The sequence below is a fragment of the Bos javanicus genome, chromosome X (genome assembly GCF_032452875.1).
Source record: "Bos javanicus breed banteng chromosome X, ARS-OSU_banteng_1.0, whole genome shotgun sequence".
Lineage (NCBI taxonomy): Eukaryota > Metazoa > Chordata > Mammalia > Artiodactyla > Bovidae > Bos > Bos javanicus.
Genome location: NC_083897.1, coordinates 14,475,522 through 14,492,507, shown reverse-complemented (window position 1 = coordinate 14,492,507; position 16,986 = coordinate 14,475,522). Strand labels below are relative to the sequence as shown.

General features: G+C 40.5%; 1 protein-coding gene across 13 annotated transcripts in view; it reads left to right on the top strand.

The window, feature by feature from the left end:
* The window catches only part of ENOX2 (ecto-NOX disulfide-thiol exchanger 2), a 289,405-nt gene extending 273,142 nt beyond the window's left edge, over positions 1-16,263 (top strand). For 9 of the 13 annotated variants that reach the window (XM_061408061.1, XM_061408058.1, XM_061408059.1 and 6 more), the window contains 5 exons: positions 2,491-2,672; positions 4,995-5,102; positions 9,179-9,287; positions 11,937-12,022; positions 14,767-16,263. In XM_061408061.1, the coding sequence (XP_061264045.1) occupies positions 2,491-2,672; positions 4,995-5,102; positions 9,179-9,287; positions 11,937-12,022; positions 14,767-14,898 (617 nt within the window). In that variant the 3' untranslated portion in view covers positions 14,899-16,263. Of the gene's footprint in view, positions 1-2,490; positions 2,673-4,994; positions 5,103-9,178; positions 9,288-11,936; positions 12,023-12,565; positions 12,635-14,766 lie in introns of all 13 variants that reach the window. The other 4 variants (XM_061408062.1, XM_061408050.1, XM_061408051.1 and 1 more) reach the window with 3 other exon arrangements.
* The last annotated feature ends 723 nt before the right edge of the window (positions 16,264-16,986 follow it).

Here is a 16,986-nt window from a genome sequence, read left to right as displayed (position 1 = left end):
TTCCCTCAATTTTTCTTCATCTAAGAAGGTATTTCTCCTTTACCTTTGAAGAATAATTTCACAAGGTACAGAATTCTAAGTTGGTAGATTATTTTTCTCTTAGCATTTTGAGTATTCTCTTCATTCTAGTCTTGCCTAACGTGGTTTCTGAGGAAAAGTAGGATATAATTCTTATCTTTGCTTCTCTATAGGTAAGGTGGTTTTTTTCCTCTGGTTTCTTTCAAGATTGTTTTTTCTCGTTAATTCTCTGAAATTTAAATGTTATGTGTTTTGACATTTATCCTACTTGCTGCTCTCTGAACTTCCTGGATCTGTGGTTTTGTATCCAGCATTAATTTAGACATATGCTCAGTCATTATTCTTTTACATATTGCTTCTGCTTCTCTTTTTTCTCCTGACATTCTCATTATGTATACATTACATCTTTTGTAGTTGTCTTACAATTCTTACATTTTCTTTTCTTTGTGGGGGTTGATTTTTTTTTTTTTTTCAGTTTAGGATGTTTCTATTGTCAGCTCTTCCAATTCAGAAATTCTTTCCTCAGTCATGCTCAATCTACTAGTAAGTCCGTTAAGGGGACTTTTCATTTCTGTTCATGTATTTAATCTCTAGTATTTCTATTTGATTCTTTCAATTTCCATCTCTCTGCATACAATATCCATCTATTCTTCCATGTTGTCTACTTCTTCTATTAAAACCTGTAGCATGTTAATAATAGTTGTTTCATTTTCTTTTTTGGCCATACCTTGTGGCTTGTAGGATCTTAGTTCTCCAACTAGGGATTGAAGCTGGGCCCTCGCAGACTCAATTGAGAGAATTCATTGAAAGCATGGAGTCCTAATCACTAGACCATCAAGAAATTACAAGTAATAGTTGTTTTAAATCCCTAGTCTGATAACTCCAACATTTCTTCCATATCTGACTGGTTCTGATCCTTGCTCAGTTTCTGCAAACTATGTTTTTTACTTTTTAGTATGCTTTGTAAATTTTGCTGAAATCTGGACATGATGTACTAGGTGAAAGGAGCTCTGTTAAACAGGACTTTTTTGGTATGGTGCTAAGATGTGGTGGGAAGAGAATCATTTTATAGTCCTATGATTAGGTCTCAGTCTTTTAGTGAGTCTGTACCTCTGAACTTCATAAGTGGTCCTCAGTTTTTTCTCCCCACTTAGGCGGGACAGAATGGCTAGAGGGGGCTGGAGCTGGTTGGTTCCCCGGGTTGGTTAGGCTCTAGTACTACTCCAGTAGGTTAGGGTCTGGTAAAATAATTTCTCCTGAAGGCAATTCTTTTACAGAAGAACATGAAGCTCTGGCATATTTCAAAAGGGTTTCTTTCTCCCCTCCCCTGCTGGAACTACATAGGAATTTTTCTCCAGTGTTCACTCTGAGGACCAGGTGGAGCTTCTGTACATAAGATTCACAAAAGCATAGGAACCAAGCTATGACTGGGTCTCCCTGGACTTTTTAACTCTCAGACTTGTCTACACTGAGCCTCCAGCAAATTGACAAGTATAGTTTAGGTTTTCCTACCTTGTCACTGTTTCCTGTGGTGATATCTGCTGATGGCTTTCTGGTCTGGTAAGTTGTGATCCTCTGTATTCCCCTGTTGTCTCTCCAATTGGAGGTGTATGAGTTTGCATTGTTGCTTCATTTCTCTGTTGTATCAAAGAAGAGTTGTTGATTTTTTTTCAGTTAGTTCAGCTTTTTACTTGTTGTTAGGACGGAATAGTGACTTCTAAGCTCCTTACATGCTAGACCATAAACTGGAAGTCTTTTTTTTTTTTTTTAATGCCTCGCCACATGGCTTGTAGGATCTCAGTTCCTTAACAAGGGATCAAATCTGGGCCCTCAGCAATGAAAGCACAGAGTCCTAACCATTGGACAACCAGGGAATTCCCCAGGAAGTCTTGTGTCTTAAGTTTTACATTTACCTTTCCTCTATAGGAAATGGCAACCCACTCCAGTGTTCTTGCCTAGAAAATCCCATGGATGGAGCCTGGTAGGCTACAGTCCATGGGGTAGCAAAGAGTCGGATATGACTGAGCAACTTCATTTCATTTTCCTCTATAGGACCAGAGGAAGCTTCATTAAAAAGCTGCATTTTTAAAAAACAACTGTAAGCAAAATTATTGAGTGGACAGTCATCAGTTCAAGACAATTAGCCTTCTATTTTATTATTACAGACTCACCGTTTGCTGCATTTCAAGTAAAAGTAACTGATGTTACCTAGAAATATTGTAGTGATGTTTAGAGAGAGGAATTGAAACATGATGGGGACTTCTGTGTGTTGGAATTCTGTGTTCATTTACAAAAATGAGTCTTTGTGCTTTTGTGTCCATCTCTTGCTACCATAGCCAACTCAGACCTAGAGTTTCTCATTGAGAGACTTTTCATACATGTCAGTTTAAAACGCCAAGTCTTCATGGGGCTAAGGTGAACCACAACAGAACCTGGATATATGGTTTTTACTACTTTATATTGATTGTTTAGCTTTAGTATCACAGGCAGAAGCTCTGAAAGAAGAAAATGACAGCCTCCGTTGGCAGCTAGATGCCTACCGGAATGAGGTGGAACTGCTCAAGCAAGAACAAGGCAAAGCCCACAGAGAAGATGACCCAAACAAAGAACAGCAGCTGAAACTCCTGCAGCAAGCCCTGCAAGGAATGCAACAGGTAAAGGCATTTTGGTTTTCTGAGCTTTTTGGAAGGCTAGTAATCAGCTCCTCACCTGTAAAAGGGCCCCCAGAAGCAAATAGGATAGTAAACCTCTTCTTGATATTCTGTTTTCTGGCATGGCTGAGGAAGGGATTACATATTGTAGTTCATGAAATCTTTGGTTAATACAGGGAAAACAATGGATCACCAGTTTCCAAAAATTATGCATTCAGTAAAACATACTTAGCAATAAAACTACACTGAGCATAACCTAATCTTTTCTTTATGCTACCAAATATACTTTAGGATTTGAACAGAGTCTCAAGGTCATTATGAAGAACCTTAATTACTTAGATAAGCAAAAGTGCTGGTGAATAAGTATCTAGTTGATACAATGCTAAATAATACAGTCTGTTAGAAGAAATGACCAGAATCCTACCTTTGATTTGGGTGGAAGGAGGGATGTTATGGGCTTTTAAGTATCAGTGCTTTTGGGTACATAATACCAATTTGCTTTTGTTTTGTTTTCACAGTCATTTGTGTGAATGAGTTTACCTGCACATTATCTCAAGTGTAAAAAGTAAAGTAAATAAGTGCATCCAACTGTAATTGCATTCAAAAACAACACTGTGTAATAGATGCCTAGAAGTTTTACGTGGTTATCACCCCAACAAGCCTACTATTTAAAAGATACAGCATCTGTTCCCATTATAGCAAAGGAGTACTACTTCTCAGTAAGGGTACTATCCTCTTCTGTATTGCCAGACTACCAGCCATTTTCCTTACAGCTTAAATTGTGCAATAATTTTTTAGTTGTGTGCCTCGGAATTATCTAGGGCGAAGCTTGTTGATGGTTAGAAGTCACAAATTGTGAACATGGAGTCTCTTCTGGCACTAAGAGCCCCATGTTCCTATTACTTCTGCTATCGTTGTCTTCCTATGTGACAAGCAAGATCACATTAATATTTCACCTTTCCTATTAACAAAATGTGTGAAGTAATGGGTACCTTCCTTTTATTGTCACCATGGAGTTTAATTAGAACATGTAAGTTATATCAGAGATCTTTCCACCAAAAAAATACATCTCCTCAGCTAGACATCAAAGAATTTTGACAATGTACATTGTACTGTGTCTTTTATCCTTCTCAGTGGTCTTTTGCAAGCCTGTGAAAAGCAAAACATTTTCCTGTCGTGGTTTTCCCCTCTTTCCTTGATTTTGAAACCAGTCCACCTAAGAATGGAGTGGTTCAGTTGAAAACTAATGAACTTTTTTGTTTTCATCCCATCACTTCAAAAACCTCAGTGAGACAATTAAGTCTCTACCTCCTGAAAAATTAATTCTACTTATTTTGATTACCTTTTATTGGAAAGTAGCCATGTAAACCATGGTAAAATTTCTGCCATCTTATCCCCAATAGATGTATAGTCTAATATGTTGGTTAGGAACACTGGCTGTGGGATTGACTCACCCTGAACTGAAATTCCAGCTCTGGCACTGACTATCTGATTAGCCTTAGGCAAACCACTAAACCTCTCTAATCTTCAGGCTTATATATCATAGGATTATTGTGAGGCTTAAATGAGATCATGCATGTGAAACCCTTTGCATAATACTTGGCACATGTTAGATACTAAATACATAGAATTTGTAATAATCATTAATGATGAATCCAGTTCCTTGCCTACTGATAAGGGAACTAACATTTGTGAAATTGGATTCTTTACTACTTTCCTCACAGAAATTGAGCTTGGCTAGGAAAATGGCTATTTGCAAGAATGCTTTACAACATTAAGCTCAGTTCTATGCCAAAATCAAGATATTGTCCACATAGTATTAAGTGCACCCTACACTTACATCACTTCCTTGGTGGCTCAGGGATAAAGAATCCCCATGCCAATGCAGGAGACCCAGGTTTAGTCCCTCAGTCAGGAAAATCCCCAGGAGAAGGAAATGGCAAACCACTCCAGTATTCTTGCCTGGGAAATATGGACAGAGGAGCCTGGCGGGCTATAGTCCATGGGGTCACAGAGTCGGGCATGACTTAACAACTGAACAACAACACCCTTACATCTGGCTGGAATAGGAAAATTAAGTGATTAGACCAATTAGTTTCTCAGAGTGTTTCTAAAATATGAACAAATCCAAAAGACTTATAAGAGCCAGATAAAATAATTTCAAATGAAAAGTGTCTTGATTTTCCCTTTAGTATCTTTGCATGGAGAAATGAGTGTGTGTGCTGGGGGAAAGTGAGGCAGGCCTGCCTAATATCTAACTTCAGCCAGGGTTTTTGAGTGAAGTGTGGCTTCTTAGGACTTGATTATCTTTGGTCTTTCTTGTAGCATCTACTGAAAGTCCAAGAGGAATACAAAAGGAAAGAAGCTGAACTGGAAAAAATCAAAGATGACAAGTTACAGGTGGAAAAAATGCTGGAAAATCTCAAAGAAAAGGTACATGAATCCTAAGTGTTCCTTTTCCCTTGTTCCTTTCCTGCTTTTCAGTGACAATGAAAATGCCCTGGAAGTTCCTACCAAAAGGTGTCAAATGCGAAATCTTTGGTTGAATGGAGATTAAAAGCCTCCTATCCAGGCTAATTCTTGAATCAAGAGCTCAGCATTTAGATATGAGTCCTTGGCAATTCTGAAGGTTCAGTAAAGTGTACTTTTCAATGAATAAAATGTCCATCCATCCATAATATTCCTCAGTCTTCCTTCTTGGAAACAATCAGAGTATATACCTCATCACTGCTTCCTTCAGTCAAAGTCTATGTGACACAAAATACTTTTAATTAAGCATTTCATTAAATGAAGAAACTCAAGTACAACTAGAACATTGAACATTGACATTTCTTTGCAGACACTCCATCTAGTATAATAATGAGCTGCTGTAGGTTGAAATGGCCAAAACCAAAAGTGGGGTGGGGTTGGGGGAGGACTTGGAAAGAAACAAGGAGACACATTATGCTAAAGCTAGATAATAGTAACAGGGAAAACAAAATGGGATTCTGCCTAATGAGAGTCTGCAGCCATAAGAACCGCCAACGAGAACCTCAGAGAAAGCCTACTAAATTTCTGGATGAATTAATGTATCGCAACCATGCATCGGGTGTCCAGTCTATTTAAGGTGTTTATAAAGTCAACTGGTGGCGTCTCCATGTCACACCTCTCTAACCTCCTTTATGCCTGAACCAAGTGAAGTTATTCTCTGAAAAGAAAGGCCCATTGACCAGAGCTGCCTGACTTTAATGTCTCAGAAGGAAGAGAAGATTAGAAGCTTAGACCAAGAACCAGAAATCATTTCCACAGTTCTGCGGTTCCACAAGAGCTTGTGCCCTTTCTCTTCTGTGCTCAGCTCAGAAAGATGCAATGCATACAGGCCCTGGGTGTGTTTGTGAGCCTACTGACTCCCCTAGAGTGCCATTAAGAACTGGCAACCTTGGTGTAGTTGAAACACATGATGGAAAGTGTTTTCCAGAGGCCATTTGCAATATGCTTTTAATTCTTCCACTTCATAAAACCAACTCACTTTCCAGTTTTCTGGGTGCTATTAAAGAGACCAGCATAATTCCAGACAAATTCATTTATCAAGCATTTAATTGAAAAGTGCCAAAGCTGCTCTATTTAGCAGGACTTGCCTCATACAAGCAGAGCTTCTAAAATGTCCCAGAGCTTCTACTTAGCTCTGTTTCACTTCTTGCATAAAATGGAATGTGTTGTGTAGCCAGAAGGCTATAGATAAACAGGGGGTTATACTAATGACATTAAGCTTAAAATCACTCTTCAGGATTGACATCACTAATTGACTTGAGGACATCAAGTGTAATCAGCCCTCTGTTTTGTAAAGTATTTCATTTAAAGAAGTGAAGGGTCAAATGGTACAGAAGAATCTTGCAGTTTTAGAACTAAGTCTAAATGTTTCCCGTTTTGAAACTGCATATACCATGAAAGAAAGTGAAGTTGCTCAGTCGTGTCTGACTCTTTGCAACCCTGTGGACTGTAGCCCACCAGGTTCCTCTGTCCATGGGATTCTCCAGGCAAGAATACTGGAGTGGGTTGCCATTTCCTTCTCCAGGGGATCTTCCTGACCCAGGGATCAAACCTGGGTCTCCCACATTGCAGGTAGATGCTTTAACCTCTGAGCCACCATGGAGTGGCATGGAGTGGCAGCTGAAGAGGACAGGAGAGATGCAACTGATAATGAGAAACATGTGAGTCAGAATATGTTTTTGTCCTGTTATTTTAAGGGAGGCTTCCTTCAGAGAAAGTCATGAGAGTTCATTATAAACTGATCTTCTCTGGGAAGCTGATTTGTGACCACATATTTCAAACTGACACAATTAGGTTAGAAAGCAAAGTACCATCACATTAGACTGGAAAAATAATTTCAGGTTGAAAGGAAAGCAATAAGTTTTGGTGAGGAGGGATCTTTTTTCTTTTTGTTTGTGTTTCTTGACAGTAAACCGCAGAGTGAGTTATCGTCAGTGTTTTGCAATATAACAATGTGACTTATGTCTGTCTTCCTGCAGAAAGAACTAGCTCTTTGAATCTACTAGTAAAATGCAAGGTGATAAGCAGCCCTTCAATATACCTTCTAATTTTTCAAATGCCAGCTGTAATAAAATTGAAGTCAGGTTTCAGTCAGGCTGTATTTTGATTCAAGATATCTAAAACTTCTCAGAATGTCTTCATATCTTAAATCAACCCCAATCTGTTAAACTCTCACACTTAAGAAATGTCTTACTGGATCATGTAATGTTTTAAGGGGGTTAGAAGCAGATGTACAGCCTGTGGCTTAGAAGTGAGCCAGCAGTTTAAATCAAACTTGGCATGATGGTTACTGACTGGATTGGATTCTAAAGGCCAAAGATTGAGTAGGTCATCAAGAAAGATTTCCCTTCTGACTACAGCCTGGAAGCCTGTAAATCCACAAAACAACATGTCTTGCAGCAAAGATCATTAGTTTCATTCAGAGACAGCATCCTGGAAGCTTTGAAGGCATCTTTAAAAGAAAAAAAGAAGGAAGCCTGTCCCTGCTGAGAGCTCGTGGAAGGAAAGAAGTGACAAAACATTTGAGTCAACCATGATTTGCTCCCCTTGCGGGCCATTTCCCCGGCGCTCTCTTTTACAATAGCAGTGATACTGAAGCAGGGATTTCTTTCATTCCTTCTTCTGAAGACTCTTCCTTCACAGTCATAATACAGAAAAGATGTTCTCAGTACCCAAAGAGAGAAAGAAAAATCCAGGAGAGGTCTGAAGGCGTTTTTCAGTTTGGTTGTTGGTCATGGATTTCACCTGAGCCCTCTTGTGAAATATATCCACTGTGCTCAGAAAGAGAAAACTTTCAACAAGGAAGGCCACTGGTTACTGATAGTTTTGGCAGCAGTCATTTCTTGCTTTAAAGTCATAAATATCCTAACTGATGATGCCCTTATCAGAGAGAAGAGAGAGAGAAAGAGAGCTGATAGTCAATAAATAAAGGCTCTAATTTTCAGTTCAAGAGCCAACAGTTGATTACCCATGAGTGTATCAACTATGTTGTAGATTATCCATTCAAATATGGTACTGACCTTTAGCAGAGTGTGGAACCGAAAAGAAAAAAGAATGGTCCTTTTCACATTGGGTGGCCTGGGATGAAATCCTGGCTCTATCATTTTCTAGCAATGCTATCTTAGGCAAGTTACCTAATTTATCTGAGCCTCACTTTCCTCACCTGTAGAATGGAGATAAAACTTACCTGCCAGTTCCTGGCATCTCACAGACAATTAATGCTGGGTAGGGTTCCCAAGATTACCAGACTTGGTCTGGTTCCCAAGTCAAGAATGATGAAGGCAGAAGGGAAAAAAACTAGTGAAGATGTATGTCTAAATATGTGTGTGTGTTTTGAAGCCTTATAAACAAGCTTTGGATTATCAGTGATGCTTTTATAGTTTACGCTATTTTCTCTTCCATTTAATAATCAAAATTGCACAGTGTTGCTTTTGAGGTGCTGTTAAGAAGTTCCCTGTAGTATAATTGGAACCAAGTTACCATATGGGACTTCCCTGGTGGCTCAGTGGTAAAGAATCCACCTGTCAATGCAGGAGACCTGGGTTCAATCCCTGGGTTGGGAAGGTCCCCTGGAGTAGGAAATGGCAACCCACTCCAGTATTCTTTTGCCTGGAGAAGCCCAGGGACAGAGGAGCTTGTGAGGCTATAGTCCATGGGGTCTCACAGAGTCGGATACAACTGAGCACAACAACAACATAATTGGAGGGCTTCCCAGGTGGCTCAGTGGTAAAGAATCTGCCTGCCAATGCAGGAGATGCAAGAGACATGGGTTCGATCCCTGGGTCGGGAAGATCCCCTGGAGGAGGAGATGGCAACCCACTCCAGTATTCTTGCCTGGAGAATCCCATGGACAGAGGAGCCTGGCAGGCTACAGTCCATAGGGTTGCAAAGAGTTGGACACAACTGAAGCGACTTAGCACACACGCATGCACTGTTACCATATAAGGTGCACTGACCTAGGAGACATATTATTCCCACAGGAAAGCTGTGCCTCTAGACTGTGTGCATCGAGCCAGGATAGTGATTACCCTCTGGAGAAGACTCTGAACAGCTGTCCTGTCAAATCTGAACGCGAAGCCCTGCTAGTGGGTAAGGAAGTGAACACATTCAACATATAAAGTGCAGTCGAGTGGGGGAAAGAAGTAACCTAGGATGAGTGAGCACATGCCAAGCATTCATGAGGCATGCCAGTGCAAGAACCCAGAGTCCTGAAGATGACAGGATAAGGACAAGTACAGATTTCAGTCAAAATGGTAACAGCATCTCCCAGCCCTCTTCAAGCTCCTGGTGGCCACTGCCACATCAAGTGTGTCAGTATAAACACTATGCTAAGAGGGGGTCTGCTAGAGAAACACATGGTAGATTTTTAAAAGTTAGGTGAGCCCTCTCACTCCCTCTCAAGGGACAGTGCAAACATTGTTTGTCAGAGAGCTTCCCCAGACGAGCCTCTTAAATCTTCCCAGGTTCCTGGCAGGCAACCCAGGAGGCTGTCTGTGGGGTGTTTGAACACTGATAGGCCCTGATGAGATAAATGCTAGAATTGCTCTCACTACATAGAAATTGATTGATAGAGGCAAGATAGCATAAGTGGTTAAGGAATCAGACAGAACTGGCTTCCTGTCTTGATCCCTCCATTTCCATCATTGAGCTTCAGTTCCTCCATCTTCAAAATGGGAATAATATTAGCTATCTCAAAGCAGCTGTAGGTATCAAATACAACAATTCATCTAAATCACTTAACACAGTGTCCAGCCCATAGCAAGCCCTCAATGAATGAGAACCATTTTGCACTTAATGGCACTATTCACAAATGCTTGTTGACTTTACATTCTTTTTGGAAAACAGTGGCAGATGGAGGTCTGAAAATATTCAGTCATTTTAAAAGGGCTGATATTGGACCTCAGCAGATAATCCCAGCTGCCTTCTAGGAATCTGAGCCGCACAGTAGTCCCACCCCAATCTCGAAAGTTCTCCACACTAATTAGCTTCTGCATATTTTGAAGATATATCTGCCTCCTTCGGTAATGGATATTATATTCAGATCTAACACTTTGATATGATAATAAAGATGCACAGGGGATCTGCCAGTGAGTCTTCAAGAAGAGTGACAACTTATTTCCGTTTTCCAACTCAAAGTTCTTTAACAAATTGGCATGGCAACAGGGAGACCTGTCAGAGGAGAGCCATGGGTACGAGGAAGCCTCTGAAAATGGATAGTTCTAGAAACAAAGATTCTTAAGATAAGTGTTTCATGTTTTGCTTTGTATTTTTAAATAAAGAAGTCTTGAGCTGACCGAAAGGAAGATCTACTTTTTAAAAATTGGTTATTTGGGTGTGAACCCACAAAAACTACTTCATGTTTTGAAACCTCTGGAGTTATTTCTTGGCGTTTGACAGCCTTTCTTGGTCATAGCATCGAGAATTCCTTTGAGCATGGACTGTATTCTTCAGAATTTAAGTTTCTCAGCTTGAGTCAGTGTTTGGAAATTCAATTTACCAAGTCATTTAAGAGGAAAGTAGTGATATAAGCAATACTATCCATTTTGAGTAGAGTTTCGAATCCTACCATCAATTCTTCCTGGATCCTCCAACCCACTTGCCATCTAATATTTGGAGGATTTTTGCAAAGAACTTATTTGCACTTCAACCTACCATTTAAACTTGTAACATGCTTTGTCAATTGCTTAAAGGGATAGACAAGTTGTAGTTTTATAAACCAACCCAAAGTTAGCTTTTATTTCTTGCCAGTTTTCAGTAAGCTTAATTCTGAATCCATGTGATATACCTAAGATTTTATGAAAGGAGATGAATTTTTTTTTAAAGAAAAAAATAGTAGACTTTTGAACAATTTATATTCTACCTGTTGCCAGAGAAAGTAGTATTAGCACAATTAACCTGATGGCCAAAATAATCAAGACAATCTATGTAGCTGCCAATCACCCCAGAGTTATGCTGAGTAGCAGTCATGCACATTCCTGGAGGCTGTAAGTTGCTATAAGAATTCTGATACTGGAAGAGATTCAGAGCTCTGAGGACAAACAGAATGCTAGTCATCACCTGAGTGAATGAAATGTTTGTCTTTTCTTTACAGAGCTACTCACAGAATAAAACCCAAATACAATCAACAGATTCTCTTGTGAGAAGCACAAGTTTAATCAGGCAAAGTACATGATTTGTACTTTTGCCATAACAGCAAGACATGATTAAATGCATAAGAGGCTAAAACCCAATGTAAGACAGTGCAGAAGAACTGCAAAAAACCCAGCACAATCGAAATTCATTGTAAAATTTTAAATTCATTGTAAAATGTAGAACTCAAATGGCGTTTAGCCATCAGGAATGATGGGAGTGACTCCTCAAATGCCAGTTTTTCTCCAGGTGGTATAGGGTAGTGAGAGGCAGTCCACAGAGTGGTTGAGAGCAACTGTTTGGGTTCAAATACCTGCCACTTACCAGCTGTGTGACTTAGGGCGTTAAACATTCTGTGCCTCAATGTCTCCTCATCTGTGAAAGGGGAATGGTAACACCTACCTCACAGGGTTGTTGTGAAGATTAAATGAGTGTGTGTGTGTGTGTGTAATGAGTGTATGTCTGTGTGTGTATATATATATATAAACTTAGAAGAGTACCTGATATGTAATATGGTGTACATATGAGCTGACTCTTGCTAGACACTATCATATGGCATCTCAGCAAATACAATGCTCAAGTGTAACCTCCATGCTATTGTGTTTATAGGAATTATCTCCACATTCCTTCATGTCCACCCATTTGGAGCAAGCATTGAATATATCTGCTCCTACTTGCACCGTCTTGATAATAAGGTATGTGGGGTCCTGAGATGGGCATGCAATGCGATGGAGGGTTCTTTGTGAACAGGTGGCCTCACTCTTCTCAAGCACAAAAAAGTCACTAGTAATCACTGTAAGGAAAATTCCTTTACCTATTCTCTCACTGTGATTCAGCATCAAGTTTCTCTCTTGCAAGTAGGGCAGCCATCTGTCGCTGTTTGCCTGGGGCTGAGGGGTTTCCTGGGACTTGGGACTCCCAGTGCTGATACTGGGGAAGTCCTGGGCCAATCTGAATGAATTGGCCACCCTACTTCCAAGATACATCTTAGAAGAATTTTCTTTCTTTCTCTTAATTTACATATCAGATGCTAATTAAGCATTATTTCTCACCAATCAAACTTCTGCCCTGGGCCTTTAGACATTAGCAAATGTAAATTTTCAATTGGAAGTCTTACTCCAACCACCTCCCGGACTGTTGATATCACCACTGCTGTTATCTAAAATGACACAATCCAGGCAGGGACACAAGAAGTTGGAACAATGAGTCTGTAATACAGACTGAATGTTTGCTCACAGCTGATCTCATGGACCAGTTTCTTCCCTGGATGCCACCTGTAGGGAACTCACAAAGCCTCGGGAGCAAGGGTAAGTGCCAGTTACCTAGAAAATCAAGGATCCATGCCTCATATAGGAATGAGGGGGCGTGTGACTCCTCAGAATAAATAAAGTCCTGATAGATTTTTTTTCAGAAGCAGAATTAAGTTAAAGCTGCTCATGGATTATACTCACTATTTGACAGGTTCTGGGCCTTTTGACAAGTGCCATTGGAATATAGATTCCTGATAGTGAGCTGTCCAAAGTGTTAAGCCATTTAAGAATATGTCCTCTTAACAGAGGCACTGGCCCATATGGAAATCGTGGGTGATTCGTCCTCCTCGTGGCATTTGTTTTAGTTCTAGCTAGTACTCCCCGGTCATTTATCTCTGGGAAGAGATGCTATTCTGCAATTAAGTGGCTCGCCCATTTGACAGTGAAAGGAGGGATGGAATGTGAGCACCAGAAACAAGGGATCTGTTGAAGTGATTAGAAATTGAACTCTGTGTCAATAAAAACAATCTTTTTTTAATTGCAAAAATAATGCAAACATATTATCTTTTAAAGGTAAGCAATATAGAACTAGAGTAAAGGCAAATGGACAGTTCCCCGCAATGCCACCTCTCAAGGATAACCATCATTGGTGGTTTGGCATATCTTATTCAAACTCTTTTGTATACATCTGCTGTACCTATGGCACCCCACTCCAGTACTCTTGCCTGGAGAATCCCATGGACAGAGGAGCCTGGTAGGCTGCAGTCCATGAGGTCGCTAAGAGTTGGACACGACTGAGCAACTTCACTTTGACTTTTCACTTTCATGCATTGGAGAAGGAAATGGCAACCCACTCCAGTGTTCTTGCCTGGAGAGTCCCAGGGACGGGGGAGCCTGGTGGGCTGCCGTCTATGGGGTCACACAGAGTCAGACACGACTGAAGTGACTTAGCAGCAGCAGCTGTACCTATATTGTATGTATATTTCTATAAACAGTATAGATTTATGTTTTTTGCAGAGAGGATTCAACTCTACATGATACTCTGCAGTGTGCTTCTTTCACTTGACTGGATACAGCCCACCACTAGCACTGGGGACAAAGCATGACCTGACTCCCAGTCTAGTGCCAGTTCCTCCTGAGCAGCTTCCTGCCAGGGTAGTGCCAGGGCCTCCCAAAGCGAGTCTCCAATGGTACCAATGGAATCTGGGGGTCCCTCCTACCAACTTTAGAAATGTTCAGGGTGGCAGCAACTTGGGGTTTCTTTATGGATCCCCTCGTGCTCTTCAGTCAGGTCCTAGTGCCCAAGTTCACAGTTAGGAAAGTTGCTACTAACATAAAGATGACCACGTGAAGCAAGCCCTAAGGGTCCACAGATTTGTTTTTGTATTGGTATGTGTGTGTGTGTGTGAGAGAGAGAGAGAAGTGGGAACACAGAGCTATTTATTCCTGTCACTTTTTCTTTGAAAACTAAGACATGTGTGAAGACTTCTGCTTTGGTGGCAGTCATTTCTGCCTCCCTCCCCTCCCTAAAGGGTTTGCAGCTTCAGTGGACCTGAACATAACATTACCAGCACTGATAAGCCATCATTCAGCTGGCTGCAGACTCAAGGCTCTCCACACGACTGACACCAGCTCTTTCCCAGAGAAAGCTCGGTGGCGATCAATCTCAAAAACATCCTTCTAAGTGAAAGAAACTAGTCACAAAAGACTATAGATTGTACGATTGCACATGTATGAAATTTCCCCCCAGAATGTAAAACCACAGTGAAAAAACCTGAGTCTGGGTCGGGCAGTAAGGACACAAAGGAACACAAAGGGACACAGAGGGACTTTGGTGGAATGTTCTAAAACTGAATTGTGGTGACAGTTGCATAATTGTATAACTTTACTAAGATTCATCAATGTGTACATATAAAGTAGGTGAATTCACTGTATATAAATTATACCTAAATAAAGCAGTTATGAAATACAGAAACAAAAAGAAAGCTCAGCGGACTCAGGTGATCATAGCAGAAGAAGGCTTCCATCTGGAATCCGTTCAACCAACCACACATGCACAGGGAGGGGAAGGTCAACCCCACGCCCAGCACACACATGTGCACATCAGCTTTCTAAAGCCGTACTAGGGGGAAAGCCAGGTTAGGAAGGTGGGGCTGGTTTTGAATGGAGATGTCCTCTCTCTCCCACAGATCTGTACCAGTGATGTGGAATGTCTCATGAGCCGACTCCAGCACACCTTCAAGCAGGAAATGACTGGAGTGGGAGCCAGTCTGGAGAAGAGATGGAAATTCTGTGGCTTTGAGGGCTTGAAACTGACCTGAATCCCTTTGCTTTACAACCTGGGATCCTGAAAATACATGTGTGTTGGACAAGCTTTTAGAAAGTGATTTGTATTTTCAATGCTTTTCAAGTGGAAATTGCTTTAAATTTGTCAGTTCATTCCTGGAATATCTTTTGAGTTAAAATAAGGATCCTGGAACAGCACTTCGAGCTACAGGCCCTATAAAGAAGTCGACTTAAACCTCAAGTGCTGTAACTTCCTCTCTTTCTGTCAACTGGTTGTCTTTTTTTATTATTAGTATTAAAAAGGCCTGAGGCTAATGCGTATTTAGGGTGTTTTCAGTGTCTGTACTACTGTTGTAGACTTTGGTATTTTTTAAACACTGTTAACTGAAATGTTTTGATGATTTGTACGTGATTTGTGTTTCAGAACTTCTCTTTCCATTAATGTTGCTACTGGTGAGAGGAATGACAGGAGCACTACGACTCCATAACTGACATTGTCTTTCCAATCCCCAGTAGGCAAGTGAGTGAATAACGCATCAGTGTCTTCTAGAAGGTGCTTGACCAGGTTCACCTTTTAAAAGACAAAGCATGGTTTGTGGCTTTTTGCAAAATTACTGTGAACCAAAAGTTGACAAATGTTTCAGAGTTATTTTCTCTAATGTATCAGATAACAGGTTTATTTCAAAATTTAAAACAATGTATTCATGGAAAGCAAGTGTCCAGTATAACTGGCATGTGTATGTGGTATTCAGAATCACCTTGTAAATAGTTTGCTTTTAAAGGAGGGCATGTTTTCTATGTATTAAAATACACCTGTGTGCTCACTTTCACACACACACACACACGCACACACATTGGCAGAAGGAGTTTAATATGCTTTCTCCTCCGGCTTCTGACAAAGTCTGGTGGTCCCTTTTCTTTTGCTGTCAGTGTGTTGAATTGCAAACCATGTACTGCTGTACATACTATGTTTACTTCATGCTGAGTGTTTGCAAACGGTTGATAGGAGTATTAATAGAGAATTCTTGAGAACGAATAAATAATGAGCTAGGGTGTGTGAAGCTTTGTGCAAATAGGTCAGCTCCACCTAGAGTGCTGAGTGCTGAGGACAAGTCCAGTTGTGCGTGGACCAGTCAGAAGTCCTGCTTGATGGGAAAGAAAGGGAAAAGATGAGGACTGGGGGCTTACATCCTGAGGCAGAGGTGGTCTTTTCTTCTGTGGTGGTGGTGGTGCTTATAATAACATCAGCATGCCCTCCCTTGAGTCTTGATTGAAAAGAAGAGAATGTACTAAGTAAGCAAAGCCAATGAAGAGTATTTCAGGAAAATACTTTGTAAATCAGATGTCAGTAGTGTTCAAAATTGTATTTTTAAAAGATAAATATTCCTTTTTATACCTCAGTTTGGTGTCCTGTTCTGAATTTTTTGCTAAGTAATCCTTTAGTAAATCATCTCGATTTCCTCCTTTGAGTTACCAGAATATTGGAAGAAGATGCTAAACCTTCTGCTTTGACAGCTAGAAATAGGATTCCACAGCAGCCCATTCATGCTGAAAGCTGGCTTCCCCCTAAGTACCCAGCTGTGGCACCAGCAGGAAGCGAAGGTTATTTTTACACTAGCTTCCTCACTGAAGCATCTCTGTCATGAACACTACAGAAAGCTTTGATTCATCAGTCTCAGGGGTCCTGGAATGCCTTGTTTTAATAACATCTATGAAATCAGGGGAAATTTGCCACTTATCAATTATTTCTTACTTAAATAAGTTAAATAAAATGCATTTAAAGCAACACCCGGGCCACTTGTTCTCTTTCCCTTGATCCACTTGTAGTGTAAATGCTCTTTTCCTATTATTCCTGCCAGTTTAGTCCAGGTGTACTGCTCCCAACCTGCTTGAATATACTACTTGCAATGGTGAATTTTGTGTCTCAAGTTTGCTATACTGTAGTGCCCAGTTGCTCGGTCCAGCACCAGTCTAAATGTTGCTGTTAAGGTATTTCTGAGATGTGATTAACATTTAAACCAGTAGACTTTGAGTAACATATCTTACCCTCCATAATGTGGGTGAGCCTCATCCAATGAGTTGTGAAAGACTGAAAACCTCCAAGGAGAAAAGAATTGTGTCTC